The sequence below is a fragment of the Drosophila pseudoobscura genome, chromosome X (genome assembly GCF_009870125.1).
Source record: "Drosophila pseudoobscura strain MV-25-SWS-2005 chromosome X, UCI_Dpse_MV25, whole genome shotgun sequence".
NCBI classification, from domain to species: Eukaryota; Metazoa; Arthropoda; class Insecta; order Diptera; family Drosophilidae; genus Drosophila; species Drosophila pseudoobscura.
This window is the reverse complement of record NC_046683.1, coordinates 44,695,188-44,720,502: the sequence shown is the minus strand read 5'-3', so window position 1 is coordinate 44,720,502 and position 25,315 is coordinate 44,695,188. Positions and strand designations below refer to the sequence as shown.

Sequence of the window (25,315 nt, the reverse complement as noted above, 5' to 3'; positions counted from 1 at the left end):
GAGATCAGAGCAAGCCCACCTGGAGAAGGCTGTTGGTTGTCTTATTCTCTTTCCATCTTACCAGCGGGAATCGACTCACGAATCGACTCGTTGCTACCATTCTTATAGACTGGAAACGATTATGTTTGAAAATCTTGCGACCAGTTACCATAGAAGCAACAGGAGAAAGAGAGTATGTTTTTCGTATAAAGAATACCTACTATAAAAAAGATAAAAAGTAGGTACTCGTATATCTTGTAAATTTTACATTCTTCAACATAAAATAAGTGAGATCGAAGTGGATGAATTGATGTCAAGATAAAAATAAAATATTATTAGAATATAAAGAAATTTCATATATTTTTTTGCTTAATTCTAAAATATTATTTTTAAATTTTTAGTTGTGAAATTCCAATAAAAAAAGTAAGTAAAGTAAGAATCTTTATTGGCGCTAATCAACCGATAATCTTAGCTTTTTTCTATATACTGTTATCGCTTTCATTTGAACTGTAAATTACCGCTAGCGTAACTACGGACTTCCAACATGCCCATGAGTGTATGTACATATATGTACGTATATGTAGACTTCTAGACAGTCGAGACATGTAATTTTATATCGTTTGGAAGTTGATCCGTATTAGTGCTTACACGGGTGAGCATTATAGACTAATCTGCGTTCGCCATCGAGCCATAATTATCCGATAATGAAACATGGGGCTCTACTCAAACGAAGCGTGGGACTGGCGGCGTAACGCATTCTGCCACCGAAAGACTGATACCCGTTGCTGATAGCTGAACCCGAATCCCATTCAAAGGCGAGCCAGGCATAATATTGCCAAAATTGATAAGCCGTATCATGTCAGTGTTAGTATATCAGTATATCGGTGCTACCAATTATTTTTGCTGACCATTCGCTGACAATTGCTCGCTAAGTTAGTCTTTTTCGGGAACGCACAAGCTTCGGTACCATCGAAATACGTTTGAAAAAGATGCAAAAGAAAGTCTACACTAAATAGCAAATAGCAAAATGTTGCACAATCGTTGTCGGAGCGTAAAGAGAAAGTGATTAAAATGTCCAGCCCATTTGCAAACAAAAAGAATTGAACAAAGAACCTTTATTATTTATATATAAGAGCAACTATAATTGAATCAACCACTGCGAGAATGTACGAGTATGTTTGGTCATTGAAAAAGTAAAAACTTGCTTTCGACAATCAGTAATTTGTGGGTTCTGATAACGGCGATAATTAATAGGCCTATAAAATGCCTTCAATATTCATATTAGAAGTGTTTCTCGTTCTGTCTCTGCTACGGGAAAATGCACAAGTAATACATGCCATCGAGCTATCAAATTCCGAAGGGTTGCCCGACACCATAACAAACCCAAATCTGCAGCAGATTAGGAGCGAGGAAAGTGGAGAGTCCACTGCGGATGCGGATCTAAAGTCTGCTTTGCTCAAATACGATTCTGATGACGGCAATAGTTGTCTCTTGGATATCATCAAGGAAGATGTGCTCTGGTGGACATTCCCAAATGGAACCCTGAAGCGACTGAATGGAAAATACTGTGAGTCAAGAACATATCTGCCTTATTGTTCGGTTCCCAACAACCAATGCCCAATCCCTAATTACTATTTGTTACTATTTGTTATTTATGCACAGCACCATATTTATATTTGGACCTATCGCATGGCAACATGAAGGAAGACATTGACTTGTTCCAACAAACCAAACTATCAACAATTCCGTTTAACACAAGGAAAGTTGAAGTTTTTTCGGCTGCCTTCAACACTCTCAACGCAGTCCCCTACCAGGCCCTGTACTCTTTAAAGGACTCGTTGAAGCTTTTATCTTTGCGGGGAAACAAATTCGCTGACCTACTGCCGGATGCTGAGGGTAAGTAATCCCAGAAATTGGTTGAATTTTAACTAAAGAAAAACAAGAGACAAATACACCCCTTCCTATGATCAGCTATCATTCAAAATTTCAGCCTTTGAGCGGTTTTTGAATGAAACTCGTTTGGACTCCAATTACACTACACAACACAAATGCGAGCAGTTTCTTGCATCAAATGCCACTGATCTGTATGATCGAGAGTGCTTTCTATACATACACAACAACACGAACACGAGCAACGCCAATATGGCCCCAAAGAATGATAAAACCTATGGGGATTACATTCAGTTCCTGAGAGAGAAGGTTGACCTTCTTGATAAGTCGCGTAAGACCACAATTACAACATATTCGCCCCCATTAATTCCCACAGGCAATGCATTTAACATCCAAATACACTCTTCAGCTGTAATATACGGACATATATTTTAAGCACATTCATTTTCTTTCGCTTAGAGCAATCCATTGCATGGGCCACCTTTCCGAATCTAACGCGACTTGTGGAACTAGACATCAGCAACTGCAGCATTGAGTATGTGGAGAAGGAAGTCTTTAAGAACCTCACCAACTTGAAGAGGCTCTTCATGTCGGACAATAAAATAATGACTATTCAACAGGATACGTTCTATTATATTCAGAGAGTGCAATATTTGGATATTTCCTTCACCAACGTACTGACGTATAGCTACCAAATATCTATGCCCACACTTGAAATGGCCATGAGCCTTATATACGGCCTAAAGATACAGCAGAACGCTTTTAAACTTTTACCGGAATTGGTGTACCTGGATGTTTCCCACTCTAAAATGACCCGCAATAGTGCCGTGGCATTTGCTCATTTAGGGCCAAAGCTTAAGTTTCTCAGCTTGTGCTACACGGCCATTCCCATGGTGAGCAGCGCTATTTTCAAAAACACCGCCCTGGAAGGGCTTGATTTGTCGGGGAACCCCTTCGTGTCGAACAACATCTTAGATGACGCATTCGATGGGATTGCCAGAACGTTGAAGTACCTTTATTTTGAACACTCCAACCTCAAGGATATGGAGTGGGCCAGGCCCTTGAAGAACGTGCAAATCCTGGGTCTGGCTGGTAACAACATAAATGCTTTGTCTTCGACCATGTTTGAGTCGCTGAAGAGCTTGGAAATCCTCGATTTAAGCTCAAACCACGTTGGGAATTGGTATAAGAGCGCTTTTGACAATAATTTCGAACTGCGTGTGCTAAATCTTCGCAGTAATAACATCAATGTCCTCACAAATGAGATGCTCAAGGACTTTGAACACCTGGAGTACCTCAGTCTCGGCGACAACAACTTCATTTGCAACTGCCACCTGAGGGAAGTGGTCGAGGTGGCTGCGGGTAACAACAAGGAAGCCGACTGCTCGTACAACCTGCTCAACATAAACACCGCAAATTCGTTGAATATCCAAAAACTGCTGGGTACCGCAGAAACTCTAAATATTGATCGCAAGCTCTGGCAGAGCCGATTTCTGCCACAGTTGACGAAGAGCTACAACAACATTAAGGACTATAAGCGCGTGAACAAGATTTTTAAACTGCGATTCATAGCTGAAGGGTATAATGCCTCAAGGTGTCCCGCCTCGACCCCCTACCAGATGTCTGAGTTAAGCAGCGAACTAGTGACCTTAAAATTTCAGCTGCTTGACTATGATGCGACACAATATTGGTGCTTCAATGACACCGATCAATTGCAGGTGGAGGAGCTGAATTGTCAGGTTCGAACCATGACTGAGATCGCGACGAAATTGCACAACCTTACGACGACGGTTATAGCGGTGGTTGCCAGCATCCTTGGCCTGTCCATTTGTGGCTTCATCATCTATCTGAAGCGTTGGCATATACACTACTACTACTCGTCGCTAAAGTCCGCAGCCCTTCTTTCCAGCGCATCTAAAGAGTCCGTGGACAGCCTTACGCATTTGTCCCAACGTGATCCCAGCGCGGTCTACGACATCTTCATCAGCTACTGCCAAAACGATCGAACGTGGGTGTTGAACGAACTGCTGCCTAATGTCGAGGAAGCAGGAGATATTTCCATATGTCTTCATGAAAGAGATTTTCAGGTTAGGTGTTTGCTTGGTGTGGCTTGAGTTCCTTTAGGGTGCGTACTAATCGAAAGCATTTACTTTTGTAGATCGGAGTGACTATACTGGACAACATTATCTCATGCATGGATCGTTCGCACTCATTGATGCTGATTATATCCTCCAAGTTTCTACTCAGCCACTGGTGTCAATTCGAAATGTATCTGGCCCAGCATCGGTAAGCGAGTTCTCCATTCTCGCATGAAATTCCAGCTCTAGCAAGTTTTTCTTTTAGCATCTTTGAGGTCAGCAAAGAGCATTTGATCCTCGTATTCCTGGAGGATATACCGCGTAGCAAGCGCCCGAAAACCCTACAATATTTAATGGATGTAAAAACCTATATCAAATGGCCAGTCGGCAAAGGCGACGAAAAACCAAAGCTGGAGGAGCGTAAACTATTTTGGAAACGCTTAAGAAGATCGCTGGAAGTCATTGGCATCAGTAGTTCGAAAGAGAGAGCTTGAGGAAACACTTACCATCACATTCATTAAAGAGTCCTAGTCAGTTTTGCAAGTACCTGATAATATATAGATTAATACGTTAAACACACTCAAGATGTGTGCTCGTCGTTTTTTCTTACACAGTTTCAAATGGGGAAAACCGGGAAAAAATATTTAAATATACTCTGTAAATCATTCAGAGCAGCTATTTACGGTATATTATTAACTTTTCGGTATATTTTGACGTCGAAATTAATATGAAGGTATATTTACGGTATGTTTTGAAATATTTCGAGATATTTCTGAGGTTCGGACGGGTATATTTTGCCGATAAGCGGTCACACTGAACAGATGTTTTGCATTTGCGCGCAAAAAAAAACGCATTAAAAATTTTTACTTGATAAAATGGAATTTCATTTGAAGAAACGAGCACGAAATGATGTAAAAGTCGAGGTGGTCAGCTTGGAGAGCAAGTACCCTCACAATGTCATGATGTACTACTATCCACCGACAGACGACATTCACATTGAGGAATTCGAGGAGCTTGCCCTCGAACGACTGCGTCTGTTGCGCGTCCTGGACCGCGCAGGAACGAAAGGACTACGATTGCTTTCTGAGGATTGGAAGGAATATGTGAGTTCAGAGCTAACACGCGAAGGTCTGCGCAGCTATCTGAGATTGTGTTCCCCCGGCGGAGGCAGTGCCCAGGGCAGCAAGCACGAGTCGGAAATTCAGACGCGTCGTCGCGACTACTTGTCGCACTTTATACTCCGATTGGCCTACTGTCGATCCGAGGACTTGTCACGCTGGTTTGTTGCCCGCGAGATGGAACTTTTTAGATACAAGTTTGCAGCGCTGAGCAGTGCCGAGGTGAAGCAGTTCCTCGAGGCGAATGATTTCAGTTTCCAACCTCTGACCGAGTCAGAAAAGGATGAGGTCAAGGACGGTCTTTACGAGAGCACAGCGGGCCAAAGTGTTTCGAAGATAGAGCTTCTCGACTTCTACAAGGTGCCATTCACTCAGGTGTTGGACTTAGTGCGCGGTCGCAGGTGCTATCTGAAGGATGGCTTTGCCTATGTGAACACCCACGATCTGGTCTCAGTTGTCGGCACAAAGCAACAGGATATAATGGAACTGGGCCTGCTGGCCTCCAAGGGCCTGATCGAGGAGGTCGAGGGAGACGAGCGCATCTCGCGAATGCTCAAGGCTTTGCACAACTCGTACACCGGCAAGGATTACACAGTGTGCCGCGATGCAGCTGTTGCGATCGAGTCCCTCAACCAGCTGTCCAAAACGTCAATGCCGCTGTGCATGCGCATGTGCCACGAGCACATTCGTGCCCAGCATCACGTTAAGCACGGTGGCCGGATGCAGTACGGTCTCTTCCTTAAGGGTATTGGTGTAACGCTTGAAGATTCCATACGCTTCTGGCGCGAGGAGTTCACCAAGAAGATGGATGCAGATAAGTTCACGCGCAGCTACGAGTACAACATCCACCACAATTACGGCAAAAAGGGGTCCATGGTTAACTACAGTCCGTACTCGTGCGCCAAAATCATTAAGGAAATGGCGGCACCGGGTGACTGCCACGGCTGTCCCTACAAGTCTGAGGATCAGGCCTCGCTTAAAACAAAACTGGCCTCCTACGGCCTGTCGACCAGCCACATCGAAGAGGTGATGTTCTTTGTGTCCCGCGGTCACTATCAAATCGCCTGTGGCAAGTACTTCATGCTCACCCACAACTCGAACGTGGAGCCGACCATCAATCATCCGAACACCTACTTCGAAGAGAGCCAGATACTGATGGGAAACCGGCAGAAGCGCACCACAGGAGCCATGCCACAGAAGGCTAAGCTCAGACCAGACATCAAGGGCCATGCGGACAGGTCTATGCTCAACGGCGACGACGACGATGAGCTGTGGAAAATCGCGGAGACACAGGAACGGGCTTATCAGAGCCAAAAGGACATCTCGGAGGCGTTTAATGATGACCTAGATCTTACGGAAATTACATATTAATCGCTTAAAATAATAAAATAACGTATTTATAGGCTACTAATCGTGTTTAGTGTCTCATGTCCGGCAAAGGTGGCAAATCTTTGATCTGGGATTTGCAGTCTTACTACTACTCCGACCATACGGGGGCCATCCATTCACATCTACGTAATAGATGCCTCTCGCTTTTCTGTCAATTATGTATCCCATCGAGGAAGGTGTGCCCGCGCCCGCCCTGCAGTCGCGTCGTCGGAGCTCATCCCAAGAACTGCATTTGGTGCCCATAAAGTTCTTCTCTTGTTGGGGATATGCACTCTCTGCAAAGTACTCTACGGCGCGTGTATGAGAGCAGCCGATGGTCAGGCAACCGGGCTGTATGGGATGTGCTCCACCCGGATAGAAATCTACATCGCCCAGGGGCCCACGCTTCGCCAGAATACCAATGTTGGTATGGATGACGTCCACCAGCTGCGCATCTCCCCGGGTCAGTCCCGGCAGAATGTGTTCCTGCCGAAAACAGGGTTTCGCGGGGTCCAGACCTGTTATACGGGGTACCAGTCGGCCAGTAAGCCGCTTAAATGTGCGCCCAGCAGTACCCATAATGTGTGCCCCCAACGAATGTCCTACGGAAGCTCACGTATCATCTATAGACCCTTGGATTGCTTAGACTGCCGATCACTTACCGATCAAGTGGATATTTCGCAGGGGAGTGAGCTCTATCAAATGCGTTAGACCAACAGCAATGTGCTCGCCAATAAGGTCCGTGTTTAGGGCCGACCAAGAGTACAGTGTGTCCACGTAATCGGCAGCGTCAACAATCTGAAATTGTTCTTGCTATTTAAGTGGACTTTACTCTGCAGGACTCTTTACACACAACAAAGTTCACATCGCGGCGACACATGAAGGCCCTCGAAATCATGGCGATGGCGGAGGATTCGTTGACAGTGTTTGTCCAGCCGGTCGCCAAGATGACCACCTTGCGACCCTTGCCAAACTTGGAGTGATTCCAGAGCTTCGCTGCATCCAGCAGTGGAACACTGTAGTTGTGGCAGGGCGTCATGTACTGAAAGTGCATTTTATTTATATCTGGAGTGATCTTCGGCGGTACTCTGTCCATAAACAGCGTGGAAGAGCCTGTGGAAACACAACGATTGGCATGCGATGGTGTTCTGACAATAGGATATTCTCTTCTTACACAGCATATCTATCGCATTGGCTGCCAGCTCGAGAGGAGCAGCCGTGAGGATATTCGCTTTCACTGTCACAATGTCGGTCAGGACTCTGGGCACTGCCTCCCACCAATTTGGTGTAGATCTGCCATCAGCTGCTGTCATCTCGGCGTGTATGGCATGACAATGCAATGAGATTTGCCAGAGGAGAAAACACTGAATCCGCATTTCACGAAAATGTGCAACTGTATACACCGAAGCGGAGCGAACGGAAGCTGTTTCTGCTTTGCGCTTAAGGCGCAAGTGAATCGAAATACTTTAGCGAGCATTGTTCTGTCTTCGCATTGTTCCTAATCTTACTTTTTTTTTGACTTAGCTTGATGTTTGCATAATCTACTATATTTTGCAAATGGCAATGGCACCAATTGCTTATTAATATTCGTGTTTAATTGACCTCAATTTGTGTTTTGGGTAAAAACTTTATCTAAAAAAGGTGAATCATTTCATTCTCTGCTTTGTGGTAGAGCATGTATATTTTCATAAATGTAATCTTAGCTTGTAATCTTTTAAAAACGGCACGATATCCTTCCTATAAATCTTATAAAATTATTTACATATAATCCTACTTTTTTATGCTATGTGTCATATAATTTGGATATATCTTCGTACTGTACATTATCGACTATTCGTCCCTTGAGCGGTCCGTGGAGTATCTCAATGCTGACGGAAAACTTGCGCTCGTCTAGCTTTTTCAGCAGAGCCTCTGAGCCGCGATAGGCGCCATTAACAACCAACACTGTTTTGCCCATGGCCGGTATCACAGTCTCCAAATGCGCCTGTAAGAAAAATAAAAAGAGTTAAGCTTAGACTTGGGGAGTATAATTGGGGTACATTATAATCCATACCTGATCCACTTTGAGCTTTTCGCCCGTATCAAGGAATTTGATTTTCGCCTGATACTTATCGACTAGTTCCTGCACAACCGCTTTTTGCTTGAAAAACTTGTCGCCCATGGACTTTGAGATGAATTTCACCACAATGTTTTTGTGCAGCCAATAATCCTTGCGGTTGGCGCGTTCTTTTTTCGCTTCCTCCTGTTGGATGATCTCATCCAGCGCTGATTTGGAATGGGAACCGCCTTTTTCCACCAACATCGACCTGGGCTTCTTGAAGACTTTTTCGTCAATCTCAGAGTTCGGTCGCTTTGCCAATAGCGCCGATTTGCCCAAGATCGATTCGGGCTGGAACTTTTTCTCCAATCGGATGTCCAATTTAAGCGGCTCGGCCTCTTCCCGTACAAGCTCGGTATACTTTTCCTGCCCACTGTCGTCGCCATCGTCCTTGGACTTTGCCTTTTTGATTTGTTTTTCAATAAAATCAGTCATTCGCTCCTCGTCGTCCTTTTCCATCTTTTCCTTGCGTTCGGCCTTTGCCTGGCGCTCCATTGCTTCGGGGCTGCGATCAATGTATGAGACAAACCATCCTTTTTCCGTTTCGTCCGCTACAACCTGGCCAGTCCTTCCCAGCCACTTGACATAATCGGAGAGTGTTAGCCAGCGAGTGGCATTCATGTGGATGTGTTCCTTGTGCGCAATGTACTCCTGGTATATCTTGTTGGCATTGGTACGCTTGGTGCCGAACCGCCGGCGCAGCAGCTCCAGGTAACCATCGGAGAACTCTTTCGAGAAGTTGTGCAGAAACTTTCCAGGCGAGTCTGCAAACAGCAAGAGTTGCCGCTGATGCGACTCGCTCATGGTGTGGCATTTGAAGCCGTTCTCGTCGCGGCACTGCTTTTCGCACATTTGGCAATACCATCGCAACTTCTGCAAGCCCTTCGCCTTCATTTTATTGGCGAGGTACTTGGGCGTACCAGCCTCAGCACGACCCATTTTTAAATTTTTTGTTTTTATAAAAAAGAAAACACAATTTATGAACACAATAGACAACCAGTGTGACCGCAGATTTATCGTTAAAATATACCGTCCGACAGAAACAGAAATATACCAAAATACACCGTCTCATTTTAAAAATGTAGCGTAAATATACTGACGAATTCAAGTTATATTATACATATTCTTCGTTTTTGATATTCCGTGGAATATTATTAGCTATAAAGAACATATAGCCATGCCCACATAATTGTATCCGATTAGTGAATCTATTTTGACTAATTGACTGGCCTGGCCGAAAAGTATTAAAAATACCATAAAGGGTCACCCTGTACACAACACAGCTGGATCTATTGATTAAATATACCGTCTCAAAAATACCAAAATTAGCAGGCTTATTTTTAAAATATACCGTAAAATACCTTCATCGCAATTTCGAAGTAAAAATATACCGAAGAGTAACGGTCAACCCGGTGCCACTAGCCTTACAATACCTGAATCTCACCTAAACTGCGCTAACTTAAAGCTTCATAATTTTCGTGGAGTGTGTCCATGATCGGATCGATAAATGAATCCATAATATACAAGATTGGCTATTTTTAAGGACTCCTTTTTATTGGATTGTTTATAAAATAAAGGTCAACCAAAATTTCCATTGTTTGACATGGTAACTGCACGGTAACTACATATTTGGTACATATGAACTACATATTTATGGAGTATGGGCCTTTGTATACCCTATATGCCTTAAGCTACGATTTTCTCGCCCAGTCGTTCAATCTCGTCCAAGATAAAATCCAGCTCATGAATTTGAAGAACGGGAAAGCACGTGAAGACCATCCGGAAGAAGTTACCCAAATTTTGAGCTTTCAGCGGGGAATATCCTACCATCAACGTGCCGCTGTACGCCATCTGCTCCTTAATTTTGGGGGCTACCTTTCAGGTAATAAATACAAGAGTTGCATTTGGTTTAATACAAAAAAAAAAGTTTTTTTCTTACTGTGTATAAACGAGTCCACCAATCAGTCGTCTCTTCGTTGGCTGGTACCCGCATGTCCTTGGGTATGTACCAGAAGCAGACATTGGAGTACTCATGCTTCTGGAGTACGAGTCTGAAACGATCGGGACGCTCACGAAGTTTGTCCTCCAATAATCTGCCCATGTCGATGGCGTGGTCAACCAAGTGTCCATACTGTCCGTAGCCACGAGCCTTGAGCATTAGCCAAAACTTGAAGGCATCTATCTTGCGGCCGCACTGCACACTCTTGTTGCCCGTATCGTAGGAGACGTCGTAGAACTTGTCCTGATGAAACAGATAGTGGGCCTCCGCACTGTTGCAGCGTTCCAGCAAATTTCCCGACTCCCGCGTGAGGAACAACGAGCACTGGAGTGGAACTCCAACCGTCTTGTGGGGATTCCAGGCAAAGGAGTTCGCACGCTGGAGACCGGCTATCAAAGATCGATGCTTGTGGGATAAGAGCGCTGCGCCGCCAAGGCACGCATCTACGTGAAGCCACAGTCCGTAGCGCTCTGCCAGATCTGCAGCACCGTTGATATCATCGAATGCGCCCAGCACAGTGGTTCCGGCTGTACAGTTGACAAAGAAAGGCTGTGCCCCACGAGCCTTTGACTCGATTATCTTTGCCTCTAGGTCGTCCAAAAGCATTTGACCGCGTTCGTTGGTTCTTACAGCCACACAATTGTCACTGCCGATACCCAGCCAGTGGGAGGCCTTCACAAAACTGTAGTGGGACTCGTCGGAGGTAAACAACACCAGAGGCCGCATTCCGAACATACCAGTGGTCTTCACCTCTGGAGCATACTTGTAGCGAGCCATCACGATGCCGTACATGTTGGACATGGATCCTCCAGGACCAAAAATACCATCACCATGGTCATAGCCGGCCAACCTACAGACCGTAGCAATCAGCTCTGTTTCAATCAGACTAAACACAGGCGCCACTTCATAGGTGTATCTGCAGGTCGAATAAAGATAGTTATTGTAAATTTTGTTTATCAAGGAGTTTAATATTCAGAAGGAAGCTGCGAATGGTTTAGACATTTAGATATATGAAAAAATACATGGAGGTGCATTTTTAATGGCTATTAACCTAAATAAGCATAAGAATAAAAATATATACATATATATATGTATAAATACTCATCAAATAATCACGTCAATAAGAAAGAAAGAAAAAAAACTATTAAAAGCTGCACCTTATATGGGCGTTGTCGGTCTGAAATTTCTCTTATTTCTTATACATATATAAATATGTATATCATTACAATCAACTGTACCCACTTGCAAGTCTTCAACTTAATTTTTGAAATTTATGCAAAACATCAGCCGTCTGGCTAATGTGCATTGGTTGGACACTAATCGATTTGAAACATTATCTCGTAATGCCTAGTAATCTGCGAGCTCTTAATTATTGAAATAAAAAATGCAATCATAATTATTGCCACAGATAATATAGTACATCGTTAATGCTGCTGCAATCTTACGAGCTTCCATTCATGGCCTCTGTGATCAATGCTCCCGCCAATCCAAAGGGGTCAACCTGTCCGAACAGTTGATTGTGGAAGCGTCCATGCGAGGTCTTGACTGAATACTGGATCACCGACTGGCAAAGCTGCTCGATTTCCGCGAGAGTGGACGTCTCCGTCTCCCGGATTTTCAGATTAATCAATTCCTTGGAATGATAACATACAAACGTGTAAATGTAAATTAAATCCAGCTTTGCCTGCACGTGTGTATACTATATATCGTATTTAAATTTAAATTTTAGGATACGGATTCGAAAAGATAAATATTTATGTAAAACACACTGCTCATACTCCGTCTATACCAGTCTAGGCCCGTGTAGTTATTCTGAGAACAACTACCTGCATTCGGCCTGCTTGAAAATCAGTGTGTTTGTATATCGCCTGATACCGGTTATACGAGTACCTTTTCGGAACTTATCAAGACCACTCAATTTGTTATATAATTGGCTAAATCACAATTAATTTCTTTCAGAAAAGGCTTGGGGTCAAAAATTGAACTCTTTTTTTTTGTTTTAATCGGACAGTCACCCCGCCGTTATCTCGAGACAACAGACTTACCTTCAAATCGTCTGGCTGCAAAAATGATACGATTTTCTGCTTATTCCATTTTTGGGGGTCCACACAGAATGTGTCGTCCTTCTGCAGTAGCTTGAATACATTTTCCAGGATACTCCAATCATCCATAAGCCCTTCGCGAACTCGATTCACAGCCAATGCCTGATCCATATCACACAATATCGCCTAGTCACGACTTTGCCAGTAAAAAAGAACGCTGATTAATTTCAGATTTCTTGAACCTCTGTCGCCGCCGACGATTCAATTGGAAGTGCCCCAATGATGTGATTGCCAGTCGCACTGCAGCTGATTGTGACTTTCCGAGTATGTATGTATATTCTCTTGATCAAATTCTCATTAATGTTGTAAACTGAGCTACAACCACATACAAATGTAGTACGTACAAATATACGAGTGCGAGCAACGATTTATGTATATGGATAGAGTCGGCTCTACACGTCCATCATTTGTTTACCGCAGTGTCAGTAGTCGTGCTCTTTGGGGTGGAGCCGATTTTGTTTTATCACAACATTAACATAGATGGAAAGTTTCTAGATTTGTGCGGATTTTATAAGATATTTTAGACGAATATAAGAAGATGGACTCGCGCTTATATCATTTTGCCACAACGAGTATCACACGGAAATATCAATTAGCATAGGAATCGGGTCAACATTCTACTACTTGCATGCATGGTACATATGTATATTCTTAAGCAATAGAAATCTTACAGACTTTCACTTCCAGTCTTTGAATGCGCGGTACTCTGGGGCAGGGTATATTCTCTTCCAAAAGCAGTTGCCTCTTGGTTTATCAAAAGATTCTTATCAAATTGATTAGTTTCCATTTGAACCTTTTGGCATTTCTTCTTCTAGCTTTTGAAAGTAGAAGAGTTAAATAAAGAGTAATTCAATGAAGAGAAATTTAATGCAAGAGATCCCCAGCGGATAAGTTCTCAGAGCACATTAAATCGTACGAGTAGTACGTGAGTATTCACGAAATCGGCATTTGAATGCATATACCAAAATTTCCAGTCAACTTTCTACGTATGTACATATCTGTATGCAAATAGTACTCGGTGCTTCGTAATATCGTAGAGTGGAACAGGGGGTAACATGGAATAAATATTACTAAACAGTGATCTGTCCAAAATCCTGATGTGTTCCGATGTTTCCTGCTCCTTTCACATAGTTTAGAAGAGCCCAGCCCTATTTCTTGCAAATTATTCAGGTGACACTGCCCTGTGAAATGCAAGTTAAGAAGTCTACGTAAAAGACTGATTGCCAATTGGGTTCCATTAAATCATGAGCGATGTTAAATCAGTTTTGTTCACGTAAAACGGTATCATTTTAATATTTGTTTTCTTCGATTTAACATAATATTATCTTGTAGGTATATGCATTAATTTAGATTTTACTTTTTCGCCAACAACGTAAAAATGGAAGAGGGGTTTGTGTGTTTTTGCGTATTATTAAAATATTCTATTTAATTTCCTGGTCTATGTGGCTGCGCAGTTTCAGTTTACGTTTGATGGTAGGTAGAGCTTTGTGTATTAACAGAAACGTTTTCTAGTAATCATCTAGGTCAAAGCCATCATTGTCCAATTCATCAAGCTGCATACTCTGGAAATCCACCTTGTAGCGCAAGATACCTGTGAAAGTAAAATAACGAACTTATTATTATCAAAGCACAGAAAATAATAAAGAACCAAAAATATATTGAATTGAGAAATTAAATTTAAGAACAAAAAGACTAGCTTCGCGTGTTTTAATTATTAGGATACTCTTGCAAATGGATATAAACGGATGACCAAATAAAAATGAACAGATAAAACTGATAAATACAGGGAAAGTATTATTTTTTGCATCTCAAAATTATATATTAAAATGAATAGTTACGTTGCGAGGGCCGCGACTGTACATTATACCCGATACTCAGTCAGTATACATATATGGGAGGTTATGGTTTATGTATTTATACAATATATTTCATACATGTGTCGTTTGGTATCGCTGTTTTAGTCGAAAGAAAAATTTCATAAAAATTGGTTAAGCCGTTTGGAAGATTTGTATATATTATATTTTATCCGTTTCCATTTTTCTGTCTCTTTTTTTTCTATTCTGACATTAACACCAGCCGTTTTATCTCGCTCCATTCCACTAGACTGCGTGCACTTCACGAGGAAGAGAGAGAGAGAAAATGAGTAAGCGCGTGGAAGCCTTCCTTCTGGCTATAATAAAGATCCGATTTGATGCAGATTCGACAGTTTTTTGGTTTTCTCATATCTTCAAAATTGTGGATGTGACAGATTTTCCTACTTGCGGAAAGTAAGTTTAGCTCTTCTAAGCATTCTTTGTGGCTGGAGGAGGAGTCTGGCCGGAGTCTGTATAAAAATTTTGGTTACTCTAGCTGAAACAAGACGGACGGACAGACAGACATAGGTTTATAGACTCGGCGCTATTGATGCTGATCAAGAATATATGTATGTATATACTTGATGAGGTAGGAAACGCTGCCTTGTGGGTGTTACACACATCCACTTTTACCAAAAAACAGAATATACTTAGTTTACCCTATACTCTTCTAGTACCGGTTATAAAAAGACTAGCTTCCTTCGTTAAAGATTATGATACAAAACAAATGACCAAATAAAACATGTACAGATAAAACTGATAAATATACGATTTTTTGCATCATATAATTATAAATGGAAATATCCTCGCGTGCTCAAGTGAGCAAAAACAAAAAATATAACACACACTCGTCGAACTAAACACCAGGGTCTCACCTCTTTGGACATGATTAGTCAGAAACTAGTTATAAATTAAGGAGGCTACAGAAGGAGTACAGGAGTACTGGAGTAGCACTGCCATCATGTTCTGATAGGTATATTTATTTAATCGTTTTTATGTGTGGTGTTTTATTTTTATTACAATTCTTTGTTTTTAATTTGTTTTGTGTACTTTCTTATAACTCTCTCTCGGTTTAAGGTATTCGAATAGGGGGAAAATGCAGATACATTCGGGAACTCTTTGCCAGCTAAATGGTGACGCGTTTATCGCCGTTTATCATATGCTTTCATTTAGCTTCTTTTTTAATGGAATGGAATCAAAGTCAATCCGAAAACAGGGAATAATCGATTGGTATGTGTGAAAACGATGCCGTTCCATCGTTTCAGTTAATTTACGACTTATATATGTTGTGTTCTTAAAAGTATTCACGAACTAATTAAAAAATTTGGTAAATCGTAGATATATGTGGGTGCGCATCTATATGCACCCTGACCTGATCCGACAGTGAAATGCAATCCACCTCCGAGTGATGCAGGACCCTCCCTACTCTGGTGATAAATATTGTATAGAACGGCTACGCTGAACATAGATTAAAACTATGTGGCAAGTAAATTGGTTCCTAATCAATTTGAACGTTTTGCTTTACGAGATTTCCCCAAAAAAGTATATGGTTATTTGTTTTATGTAACGCATAATCGAGAACTCGAGACCCGCAATTCGCAATTCGCAAATTGCGAATCTGTTCACAGCACACTGGTGTCTAGTAATCATCGAGATCAACGTCCTCCAGCGGCTCGTCAGCCTGCAGGGATTGAAAATCTACTTTGTAGCGCAAAATACCTATTCGACACATTTACATTTACATTTACAAATGTTTAATATCAAAGCCACGACGACCATTCGTGTGTTGCATTCGTGTTAAAGCAGCATGAGGGAAGAGGAATGGAAAAACAGTTTCAACTTTTGGAATTGATTAGCTTACAATCGAAATCGAACTACAACTAAAGCTAGCTCCAGTCCAGTGTGACGGCTAACGATAGTCTAGTCTGGAACTGAATTTGTCTGGGACTTACCGCCAATGCCACCGAAGCCACGCACAAACTGACTTCCTTCCTGCGATTTATCTGTAATGATCTCCAGCGTGGCGCCAAACATTTTGTAGTTGTTTGCCAGCCATTCCAGCAACGGTTGAGACTCGATAAGCTCCATCTCCACGCCGCTCTGTTGGTAGAAACATGTGTGGGACGTGAGGCGAAAACCAAACGATCAAAGCTAGGGATGCAGCATACCTCTTTGTCAGTGAAGTGCGACTTGTCCTTTTCCTGCTCAGGCGTCAAATGTAATACTGTCGTTGACGTCGAGTTGGCATGATTCTTAAGAACGTAGCGTTGAATGTCGAGGTTCTCCCAGCAGATCAAAGTCTCCACTGATCCCAGTTCCAGTGCGCGCAAAGTGTCCTCCACTCCGAAGCAGTATTTCCCAGTGTCCTATATCGCATAAGGAAACGTGTTGTTACACAGAATATTTGGGAACTTGCAAAGTAGAATGCAAAATGCACATACCTGAGAAATTTCATCAAAGTATCGTCCAATGAGTTTCTTTTCCTGTATGAATTTCACATTCTGCAATGACTCGGCGGCCAATTCGATGGCCTGATTGAAGCCGTTCTCGCCGCCATAAGAAACGTCCACCAGCTTGATGACTTTTGATTGTAAACGCTGCAATTGGATAAAAGAAAACCGTGTTAGCGGGGGCAGACGCAGACGCGGATGCGGAGGACAGAGGCTCTAGGGCGACACTTACGGGATCAAACATATCGGACTGGCTGAGCTCGGTCTTGAAGTCCGCGCTACCAGCCAGAATGAGGCCGGCAATGTTGGGCTTGTCATTGGTAATGAACAGTTGGGTGGCCACTTCTGCCACCTTGCGCACATAGTTGTGGCGCTTCTCCATGCGCAGACGGGCGAAACGGAGGGCGGACTGACCACCACGTCCGTGCTTCTTCGGCAGATCGACGGTGAATTTGTGCAGTACCTCGCGGGTGTTGCCCTGCAGGGTACCGAACAGCGCACCATTACCATCCATCACAATGAAGCCGAATTTGTTATCATCGGCCAGCAGGGCAGTGAGGGCCTCCGTGTGGAACTTGTTGTCGCACAGATACAGCGAGGTGTTGATGGGCTTGAATGGCTCGAAGTCTATGTTCACTTTCTTCTCCTTGCCCTCCTCTGTGACAATGGTGCCGCAGTAGATGACCAAACCATTTGGAGGCACTGAAATCGAGCAAAAATTATTTATCTCTGATCATTTCCTCAATAGAAAAACTCACCTTTGGTGTATAACTTAAGTCTGTGCTGGACCGACGTAATGGCACCGAGGACGGACAAGCGGTTCACGCGCGACTTGATGTTCGAGGCCGTTCCAAATTCATCGGCCAACATTTTGCTAACGCGCGAGATTTGATCCTTTGGCGGAATAATCAGAGAAATCATGCTGGTGCCATTTCTGAAATCAAAGGAGAGAAAGTGAGTGGGAATCGGAATTGAAAACGCAGGGAGGCGCCACTCTGAGTGAGATATATGTATGTACATACATACATATGTATGTACACGCCGTAGTAAAACCAAGTTCTTTGAATAGTTGACCTTGTTACCCACTGTCGGAGAGAATCGGGGACCCCAATCGAATGAAGGACCCCAGAGAGTGAGAGAGAGGGATACTCAAATAGAGACAGAGAGAGAGAGAGAGAGGGAGAGAGCACACTCACTCTGATAGGCAGAAGAGAGCCACGAGGCGGATTACTCACGGCTCCACCTCGGCGGGGCACAGCGGTAAGGTCTAGTTTGAACCGATAAAAACCCGACAAAAAACGTGTTGCTCGGTAGGGAACGCGAACGGGGAAAGGCCAAAATGCCTCCAAACGGGTGGTGTTGTTGCTTGAGAGGAATGGGGCTCAAAGCCTCGCAAACAATATGCTCTCAGAGAGTCACTCTACTCAAAAAGTGAAGGTGGTGGTTGTACATCCACCCACCCACCACCACTCGCACCACTTGGGGCTCCCCCAAAACGGTCGCAAGGTCTGGCGACAGCGCGCAGTATCTCCGCTCCCGCTCCCGCCCCACACACACGCCCGCCCCGTTGCAGCATGGTGTGTGTACCCCACAAAAGGAAAACTGAGAAAAAAATATGCACACAATGGAGGAGCCATGGTGTCATGGATGGAGGAGAGTACTCACCCGCGTGCCATTTCCAGACTCTTGATGAGTTTCTTTATTTTCCATATTTCGACATTGCGATCAGCAGACGTTTCTTCGCCAGACATATTGCTTGTGAATTGTTATCTCCTGTTCCCCTTCGAAGTCGTTGCCAATAGAATTACGAGTGGTTTTTTGTGGTTGCTGTGTGACGGTGGCTCGTGGCTGGTGGCTGTGGGGGGAGGGTTAAGCAGCCTGTTCCTTCCTCGATTCTTCTGCGCCGCTAGTTTTTATCTTCACCGTTCCCTCTGTGTGTTCGTTGTATTGACATTCACGTTCTTCCTTTCAACGTGGCTGCCGCGATGTATACCCTGTAAACGGTTATATACACAAATTACACACATATTTAAATATTCACATGAGCACACAAACATACACCCACACATACAATTGTAAATAATGTAAGAAAGCAGGGGGAGAGAAAAAGCACATGAAATTGAGCGCATTCGTTGTCACAGACTCACGAAACGAGCGAAATAATTAGGAATACAATGAATTTTTTGTTCCAATTTTTGGAAATCTAGCATCAGTAAATACACATCCAAAAAGGAGAGAGGACAGGCACAAATTTAGGATGACAACTTTTCCTGTGAACAAAAAACTGAATTCAGTCTCGAGTTGAACACAATTCGAGTATATTTTTTCACTCCACTTAAGCTTTCAGGAGAATTAGCGCCCATACGCAAAATTTAGCAGTGAGACGGGGAGAGAAAGAGAGCGCGAGAGAGTGGCAGAGAGAGGCTGAGGCTGCTCTGCTCCAAAGGTGACGTTGACACAATCGCGTGCAAATGATTTTTGTCCTCGAATTGCCTCTCTGACGATTGAAAACTTGATGAAATCTCTACTCGATTTTCGTAGGTATAGTCTCTGCGCACTATCCACATAATCCACTTATAAATATAATTAATTTCATAATTTTCCACATACAACGTGCACACAAAAAAAACCACTCGGATCTGGATCAGTGTGACCAAAAGAAACGTAAAAAAACGCTGCAGCGGAACATCCTAACGCGCTAGAACCGGAAATAAATTAATATGTTACGCCGCAATTTCGCAAATATATTAGTTCTAGCACAAAGAAAACACGATTTTTATTTGAACAAAATTTGAGGAATTTATTTGAATTTATAAAATACGAAAAAACAATAAATATCGCGTATCGCTTTTCAAATATACTACTCCATAAGAAAATACAATGGTGTACGACACGGACTGGAAATAAATGAAAAATTGATACATGCATACATACCAAACTTTTTAATGCAGTGTAATAAATCCCCGAAACAATGTCGCATACTAATATGTGTAAGCATTCCTAAACTGAACGTTATTTTTTGGAGAATGAATATTCAACGACATATCGATCAGCAAACACGTGTGAGTGTGAATGGCAGTAGCTACCTTATAAGCCAGGGTGACCATTTAATAATATATTTTTGTGTTTATTTTGAGGTCGAAATTGAGTTGAAGGTATAATTACGGTATATTGGTATATAATGGAGTATTTTATCAGTTTCATCAATATATTTAATTTCCATATCCTTGTCACTCATTCACTATCAAAAAATTTCTCCTTGGCGCGCACACCAATCGATAGTATCGATGGCTGAGTTCAGACCATCGATGGTCACACTTCTATAAACAAAATGAATTTGGAATTGTTGGGTACGAAGCCTGTATTTAATATAGGTAACTTAATAAACCGACCATCTTGTATCCATTAGAGTCATTTGGACAAAACTATCCGGAGGAGTTTGATGGTTCCCTAGACTGCATTTCCCTGGCAGTCACATGCGCTTTCAACAAATACGGAACGCTCCTGGCCGTGGGATGCAACGATGGCCGAATAGTTATATGGGACTTTCTGACGCGGGGCATCGCCAAAATCATTTCCGCCCACGTGCATCCCGTGTGCAGTCTGAGCTGGACCAGGAATGGGCACAAGGTGAGTGGACTTACCGGCACTCGTTTTGATCCTTATGTTTCTCTAATATTTCTTCTTTCCCCCCTCCACTTTCAGTTGCTATCGGCGTCCACAGATAATAATGTGTGCATCTGGGACGTTCTGACGGGCGAACTGGAGCACAAGTACCGTTTTCCCTCCCCCGTCCTGAAGGTGCAGTTTGATCCCCGGAACGACAATCGACTGCTGGTGTGTCCCATGCGATATGCCGCCGTTCTCGTTGAAATCGGAGGATCACACCGCCGCCTGCCCCTGGACTCTGATGTTGGTTTGCAAATTTCCCAAAAGAAGACGGACAGAAAATGAGAATGACCAACCTTTCTTTGGCAGGGCGATCTGAATATTGTGGCGTCGTTCGATCGTCGTGGAAAGCACATATACACGGGAAATGCCAAGGGAAAAATACTCGTCTTGGACGTGGAGACGTTTGAAGTGGTGGCCAGCTTTCGCATTATTGTGGGCACCTCGAGTGCGACAGCCGTCAAGAGCATTGAATTTGCCCGTCGGGGCGAGTAAGTGACTAAAAAAAGACAATATAGTACCTAGATTTGTACCGCTTAAATCTATTTTAGCGCATTCCTCATCAACACGTCGGATCGAGTGATACGCGTGTACGACTCTAAGGAAATCATTGCACTGGGCAGGGACGGCGAACCAGAGCCAATACAAAAGCTGCAGGATCTGGTCAACAAGTGAGTTCTTGCCTCGACTGTGAATGTTTCAGTCTACAATCTACAGCGTTATCTATGCAGAACTACCTGGAAGAAGTGCTGTTTCTCTGGCGACGGGGAATATATATGCGCGGGCAGTGCACGCCAGCATGCACTGTACATATGGGAGAAGTCGATTGGCAATCTCGTGAAGATCCTCCATGGAACAAAGGGTGAACTGCTGCTCGACGTGGTGTGGCATCCGGTGCGACCCATTATAGCCAGCATCAGCTCGGGACTCGTTTCGATCTGGGCACAAAACCAGGTTGAAAACTGGTCGGCGTTTGCCCCCGACTTTAAAGAATTGGATGAGAATGTGGAGTACGAGGAGAGAGAATCCGAGTTTGACATTGCCGATGAGGACAAGTCGGTGGACCTTAATGCAGACGCCCAGCAGGATGAAGAGATTGAAGTAGATGTGCAAAAGGTGGAACCAGTGGCAGCATTCTGTTCCTCCGATGAGGAGGGGGAGGACGAAAATGCCCTGCAATTTTTGCCCATGGCACCAGAGGTGGAGGATCCCGAGGATGGCTGGGCAGCACAGGACGGTCTCGAGGCAAGTACCGTGTTACTCAGCAACGACCCACATGACTACGATGACGACATAATGGCCTCCAAGCGTCGCCGCGTGCAGCACTATGATGTCAGCCTGCCCGATGCCCCCACCGACGGTAAGCACCTTCCCAACCGAACGCCAACGTCAATCCACTATCCAATCGTATCCAATCGCTTTCAGAAACTCATCCTCTCATCTCGAGCAAAGCCAGCAAAGACAAACAGCAACCCGTGGGGGGGAAAAAAGCCACCGGCCGCACCAAAAAATAGTCTGCCCGAAGGCTGCGATTGCCTTAACGTAGTATTTCTGTTTCTGTTTCTGTACGATGTCAATAAAGTCTCGCTTAAGTCTAAACCGCCTTCGGGTTGCGCACTTGGCCGGCAAAGAGCATTAGATTGGTGGCTTTCTCCACGATCATGTATTGGAATGGCTTGTTCAGCTGGAACTTTGGCGGCGTCGCCTTGTTGGCGAGCACAGCGGCAGTCACGGCCCCGGCGGTTGTGCCCTGCTCGTCCACAATGATTTTGGTGGAGTGAATGCAGATTTTAGCAAATAGTCCAGACGACATCCGGCTAAGGTTCGCGTTATTCTCATCGAAAAGATCGCGTATGCCCATCTGTGAAAGGAACATCACAGAATTGACTGTAGGTTGACTGTGGAATGGAATGTCTGAGAATGTCCTACCTGCCCCAGGACTCCCTTTAGGGTAAAGTCCGTCGTGGTTGTGAACTTAGGCATTAGCACCTCCACCTGGTTGTCCTCCGAGGATGTCCGCTTAAAGTCGGCCAGACGCTGCAAGATGGGGGACAGACCCAAAGCCTTCAGGTTGTTGGCCACGTCGTTTAGCTTGAAGCCGCGCTTCGGCAGTATAACTATCATTGAGAGCCTGTCCTGTGCGCCATACGGCAGTTCCAATACGTAGCCGTCTAGGCCCTGGATATTTGTGGCATATGAGAAGTTCGCCTCCTGCACCATCATGGGTATGTTGGTGATTACCTCGTCGTTTTCGTTGTAGAACGGCTCCATACGAGTCGCTGACTGATTGAAAGGGAACTGCAATTGGAGGAAGCATTATACCTAACTATATTGAAAACAGCGCTGCACAGAAAACCCACCTTCCACTGGCCCTTAAAGAACAGCGAAGAGAGCAGGAACATCTTGGCTCCGTAGATATCCTGGGGCAGCACCGTGTACGGAATGAGACCGCGCGTTGTGCGGTTCGAGGCCTCGTTGATCTGGTGCACAGTATTGGGACTATAAAAGTCCACCTCCACCGGCTGAACGTTGTAGTTCTTCACCACATCCCGGTAGGCGCTCTTCACGGGCAAAGCCTTGTCGGTGTAAACGGCCTGGAGCGAGGCCACTTCTATGGTGGCCGTTTTGGTGCTGCCATAGAAAAGCCAGACAAACTAGTAAGCCAAGGGTAAAAGGAATGCAATCAGTGGCAGTTACATACTTCAGGTAGGTGCTCCACACTTGATAGACAGCGCGTAGCTTCTCATCCTCAACATTGATGCGCAGGGCTCGACGCAGCTGTTCGTAGGTGGCCCCGCTGGCGCCCTCGTACAGCAGGACGAGCAACGACCACACGGAAAAGGGTGATATCATAAAGTCCCTGTTGGATTTATGCACCTCTACAGATATGCGCTGCAGCAGATCAAGCCCAAACTCCTGTGCTCCCAGGGAAATATTGCGAAGCAAATCCGTATCAAAGTTGGTCTGCAGCGACTGGATATGGGTGGTTTGCCGCTCAAAAGCTGTCGGTGCGGTCAACGCCTCCAGGGGAGTCCCAACAGACAGTTGGGGATATTGCTGCTGCGCACCTGCCAGGCATATGCCAGCAAACACCACAAGTAAGTGGAACCATCCTAATAAACGACCTGAAATGTGAAAAATGTTTGGAATCGGTCTTAAGCTTTGCCATTAAATGAAACAGTGATTTGTGGGGTAAATTCTGACTCTACATAAGCCCCTATATCTAGGATATACATACATACATATGTACGTACGAAGAACTTTGCTAAAAAAAAATCAGCTGAATAGATAGTAGAATTTATTGGTACATAAAAGTCTGTCCACATTCCATGAACACTTTCAGTCCGGATTTCTACAATGATTCATCTCTCACTCTATTCTACATCTTAATTACGAAAATGCATTTTCCCCCGCCGTCAGACTTGTCTTAGTTCAAAGAACTGCCAGGCTAAATATATGTATGTATATAGCGATAGGTACAGGTATAGGTATATGTAGGTATGTATCTTAGAAGATATCAGATCAATCAGAAAGGCCCAGATTCCGCAATGCGTCAAGCCTTTATATGTACATATGTATATAAAAATGTGAGTAAATATGTACTTCCGGATATTGGAACATATTTTCTTAATTGTGAATTTCATTTCAAAACTTCCATACTACGATAATACAATGTGTGTGTTATTCTGCTGATAAAGATGATCTGAGGGCGACCTTCCTTCCACAGACATATATGTATGTATGTACGAGTAAGTACGGGGATGATGCTACATATGTATGTACATACAGATGTGTGTGCTTAAGCTAATGCAAAGATTTGATGACTGGGTGCACGAGTGTCCACAAAATGGGAATATCCCCCATTGTCGATTGATTGTTACCTGTTAATGCAAGCATTTTGCAAGTTCGTTTTGAGTTTCGGCTATCAAAACAGTGGAACGGAACTGATGTTATGTATAATAATTGTTCATTCGTACATACACATGTGCGTAGTATGTTTCAATTATTTAATTTTTATTTACTGATGTATTTCGGGGTTTTTTCTGTGGGATTGGCACTGACGTAGCGACGTTTATACGAGTACGAGTATATATGTACATATGTATATGGCACTTTTGCTGTTTGGATATTAATCCAAAACCGGAATGCAATGAGTCTTACACGCACACACGTACACACACAGCGATGTACATACGTAGGTGATCTTCTCGAATATTTATATATATATATTTATATATATTCGAAACGGGGTTTATATAATGCGTGTCAATGCTATATAATTATTTTCCTTTCTGGACCACGGGAGGAACCAATGGGTGGGTAAGTAGGCACTAGGCCTCAAGATGTCAATGAATCTCCGCCAAACGGCTGAGCGGATTAAACAATTAAACTGTACCTAACACACGGACCACGGCAGAATAACTGAGGCATCATTCCACGCCACTGATATGACGGTCGTCGGCACTGAGCTCTGAGCTCTGTGAGAGCCGAGAGCTGGGAGCAACAATCGAGAGCTGCTCGGATTTGTATGACGCGACTGGCTCCAGTCGCTCTGTTTACGCCTGGCCTGGTGCTCGCAAGTTCACCTGATGTTCGTGAGCGTTCATGAAGGAGAGCCTTATATGTTCTGGTTCAGGATCGATGGCAGTGACAGAGACAGAGTCGATCTTGAACTGGGAGACTGGCAGAGAGTGACAGTAAGCACTCTGGG

General features: G+C 43.9%; 8 protein-coding genes across 14 annotated transcripts; 3 read left to right on the top strand and 5 right to left on the bottom strand.

The window, feature by feature from the left end:
• The first annotated feature begins 467 nt into the window (after nucleotides 1-467).
• Toll-9 (toll-like receptor 9) lies at nucleotides 468-4,538 on the top strand. Of its 3 annotated transcripts, XM_033384245.1 has the most exons (7): nucleotides 469-1,340; nucleotides 1,371-1,546; nucleotides 1,642-1,875; nucleotides 1,970-2,200; nucleotides 2,329-3,956; nucleotides 4,028-4,155; nucleotides 4,213-4,538. In XM_033384245.1, the coding sequence occupies exons 1-7, from the start codon at nucleotides 1,243-1,245 to the stop codon at nucleotides 4,439-4,441; spliced, it is 2,724 nt and encodes a 907-aa protein (XP_033240136.1). In that variant the 5' UTR covers nucleotides 469-1,242; the 3' UTR covers nucleotides 4,442-4,538. The 3 variants fall into 3 exon arrangements, with proteins under 3 accessions (XP_033240137.1, XP_033240136.1, XP_033240138.1); XM_033384246.1 differs by lacking the exon at nucleotides 1,970-2,200 and having other exon boundaries at nucleotides 468-1,340; XM_033384247.1 differs by lacking the exons at nucleotides 469-1,340; nucleotides 1,371-1,546 and having other exon boundaries at nucleotides 1,784-1,875; nucleotides 1,951-2,200; nucleotides 4,213-4,537.
• Nucleotides 4,539-4,735: 197 nt separating this feature from the next.
• Prim2 (DNA primase subunit 2) lies at nucleotides 4,736-6,472 on the top strand. Its single transcript, XM_001353289.4, has one exon. It carries the CDS (start codon nucleotides 4,823-4,825, stop codon nucleotides 6,434-6,436), a length of 1,614 nt encoding a protein of 537 aa, XP_001353325.2. The 5' UTR covers nucleotides 4,736-4,822; the 3' UTR covers nucleotides 6,437-6,472.
• On the bottom strand, nucleotides 6,468-7,991 carry LOC4813915 (vitellogenin-3). The gene is made up of 4 exons (XM_001353288.4): nucleotides 7,608-7,991; nucleotides 7,287-7,546; nucleotides 7,096-7,231; nucleotides 6,468-7,035 (listed from the first exon to the last, which is right to left on the bottom strand). The coding sequence occupies exons 1-4, from the start codon at nucleotides 7,807-7,809 to the stop codon at nucleotides 6,491-6,493; spliced, it is 1,143 nt and encodes a 380-aa protein (XP_001353324.4). The 5' UTR covers nucleotides 7,810-7,991; the 3' UTR covers nucleotides 6,468-6,490.
• A 91-nt stretch (nucleotides 7,992-8,082) lies between these two features.
• On the bottom strand, nucleotides 8,083-9,550 carry kin17 (kin17 DNA and RNA binding protein). The gene is made up of 2 exons (XM_001353287.4): nucleotides 8,487-9,550; nucleotides 8,083-8,417 (listed from the first exon to the last, which is right to left on the bottom strand). Exons 1-2 carry the CDS (start codon nucleotides 9,468-9,470, stop codon nucleotides 8,217-8,219), a joined length of 1,185 nt encoding a protein of 394 aa, XP_001353323.3. The 5' UTR covers nucleotides 9,471-9,550; the 3' UTR covers nucleotides 8,083-8,216.
• Nucleotides 9,551-10,067: 517 nt separating this feature from the next.
• On the bottom strand, nucleotides 10,068-12,858 carry LOC4813763 (cysteine sulfinic acid decarboxylase). Its single transcript, XM_001353286.4, has 4 exons — nucleotides 12,576-12,858; nucleotides 11,976-12,163; nucleotides 10,471-11,446; nucleotides 10,068-10,406 (listed from the first exon to the last, which is right to left on the bottom strand). The coding sequence occupies exons 1-4, from the start codon at nucleotides 12,741-12,743 to the stop codon at nucleotides 10,218-10,220; spliced, it is 1,521 nt and encodes a 506-aa protein (XP_001353322.3). The 5' UTR covers nucleotides 12,744-12,858; the 3' UTR covers nucleotides 10,068-10,217.
• Nucleotides 12,859-13,900: 1,042 nt separating this feature from the next.
• eRF1 (eukaryotic release factor 1) lies at nucleotides 13,901-19,886 on the bottom strand. 5 transcript variants are annotated; one of them, XM_033384244.1, is made up of 8 exons: nucleotides 19,870-19,886; nucleotides 18,601-18,929; nucleotides 17,694-17,869; nucleotides 17,168-17,637; nucleotides 16,927-17,082; nucleotides 16,654-16,851; nucleotides 16,438-16,585; nucleotides 13,901-14,223 (listed from the first exon to the last, which is right to left on the bottom strand). In XM_033384244.1, the coding sequence occupies exons 2-8, from the start codon at nucleotides 18,684-18,686 to the stop codon at nucleotides 14,141-14,143; spliced, it is 1,317 nt and encodes a 438-aa protein (XP_033240135.1). In that variant the 5' UTR covers nucleotides 18,687-18,929; nucleotides 19,870-19,886; the 3' UTR covers nucleotides 13,901-14,140. The 5 variants fall into 5 exon arrangements, with proteins under 5 accessions (XP_033240135.1, XP_015042743.2, XP_033240133.1 ...); XM_015187257.2 differs by lacking the exon at nucleotides 19,870-19,886 and adding an exon at nucleotides 19,546-19,672; XM_033384242.1 differs by lacking the exon at nucleotides 19,870-19,886 and adding an exon at nucleotides 19,007-19,136.
• Nucleotides 19,887-20,211: 325 nt separating this feature from the next.
• On the top strand, nucleotides 20,212-22,239 carry Rbbp5 (retinoblastoma binding protein 5). The gene is made up of 7 exons (XM_001353284.4): nucleotides 20,212-20,285; nucleotides 20,345-20,565; nucleotides 20,641-20,847; nucleotides 20,914-21,095; nucleotides 21,156-21,275; nucleotides 21,336-21,964; nucleotides 22,030-22,239. Exons 1-7 carry the CDS (start codon nucleotides 20,267-20,269, stop codon nucleotides 22,116-22,118), a joined length of 1,467 nt encoding a protein of 488 aa, XP_001353320.2. The 5' UTR covers nucleotides 20,212-20,266; the 3' UTR covers nucleotides 22,119-22,239.
• Nucleotides 22,137-25,030, bottom strand: Spn77Ba (Serpin 77Ba). Its single transcript, XM_002134782.3, has 5 exons — nucleotides 24,486-25,030; nucleotides 23,306-23,729; nucleotides 22,965-23,235; nucleotides 22,534-22,902; nucleotides 22,137-22,465 (listed from the first exon to the last, which is right to left on the bottom strand). The coding sequence occupies exons 1-5, from the start codon at nucleotides 24,499-24,501 to the stop codon at nucleotides 22,199-22,201; spliced, it is 1,347 nt and encodes a 448-aa protein (XP_002134818.2). The 5' UTR covers nucleotides 24,502-25,030; the 3' UTR covers nucleotides 22,137-22,198.
• Nucleotides 25,031-25,315: the final 285 nt, after the last annotated feature.

Coding starts and splice junctions, on each gene's coding strand:
- Spn77Ba (XM_002134782.3), bottom strand. Junction 23,236..23,305: donor GTGTGGAGCACCTACCTGAA/GTATGTAACTGC, acceptor TTTCTATGGCAG/CACCAAAACGGCCACCATAG. Junction 22,466..22,533: donor TAAAGGGAGTCCTGGGGCAG/GTAGGACATTCT, acceptor TTCCTTTCACAG/ATGGGCATACGCGATCTTTT.
- Toll-9 (XM_033384245.1), top strand. CDS start 1,243: ATGCCTTCAATATTCATATTAGAAGTGTTTCTCGTTCTGTCTCTGCTA. Junction 1,547..1,641: donor GCGACTGAATGGAAAATACT/GTGAGTCAAGAA, acceptor ATTTATGCACAG/CACCATATTTATATTTGGAC. Junction 4,156..4,212: donor ATGTATCTGGCCCAGCATCG/GTAAGCGAGTTC, acceptor TTTTTCTTTTAG/CATCTTTGAGGTCAGCAAAG.
- Prim2 (XM_001353289.4), top strand. CDS start 4,823: ATGGAATTTCATTTGAAGAAACGAGCACGAAATGATGTAAAAGTCGAG.
- eRF1 (XM_033384244.1), bottom strand. CDS start 18,686: ATGTCTGGCGAAGAAACGTCTGCTGATCGCAATGTCGAAATATGGAAA. Junction 17,083..17,167: donor AGTCCGATATGTTTGATCCC/GTAAGTGTCGCC, acceptor ATCCAATTGCAG/CGTTTACAATCAAAAGTCAT. Junction 16,852..16,926: donor ACTTTGATGAAATTTCTCAG/GTATGTGCATTT, acceptor TATGCGATATAG/GACACTGGGAAATACTGCTT.
- Rbbp5 (XM_001353284.4), top strand. Junction 20,848..20,913: donor GCCTGCCCCTGGACTCTGAT/GTTGGTTTGCAA, acceptor TTTCTTTGGCAG/GGCGATCTGAATATTGTGGC. Junction 21,276..21,335: donor CTGCAGGATCTGGTCAACAA/GTGAGTTCTTGC, acceptor TTATCTATGCAG/AACTACCTGGAAGAAGTGCT.
- kin17 (XM_001353287.4), bottom strand. CDS start 9,470: ATGGGTCGTGCTGAGGCTGGTACGCCCAAGTACCTCGCCAATAAAATG. Junction 8,418..8,486: donor AAAAGCTCAAAGTGGATCAG/GTATGGATTATA, acceptor TTTTTCTTACAG/GCGCATTTGGAGACTGTGAT.
- LOC4813915 (XM_001353288.4), bottom strand. CDS start 7,809: ATGCGGATTCAGTGTTTTCTCCTCTGGCAAATCTCATTGCATTGTCAT. Junction 7,547..7,607: donor CAATGCGATAGATATGCTGT/GTAAGAAGAGAA, acceptor GTGTTTCCACAG/GCTCTTCCACGCTGTTTATG. Junction 7,232..7,286: donor GCCGCGATGTGAACTTTGTT/GTGTGTAAAGAG, acceptor GAACAATTTCAG/ATTGTTGACGCTGCCGATTA.
- LOC4813763 (XM_001353286.4), bottom strand. CDS start 12,743: ATGGATCAGGCATTGGCTGTGAATCGAGTTCGCGAAGGGCTTATGGAT. Junction 12,164..12,575: donor TGCAGCCAGACGATTTGAAG/GTAAGTCTGTTG, acceptor TATCATTCCAAG/GAATTGATTAATCTGAAAAT. Junction 10,407..10,470: donor GGTGGACTCGTTTATACACA/GTAAGAAAAAAA, acceptor ATTACCTGAAAG/GTAGCCCCCAAAATTAAGGA.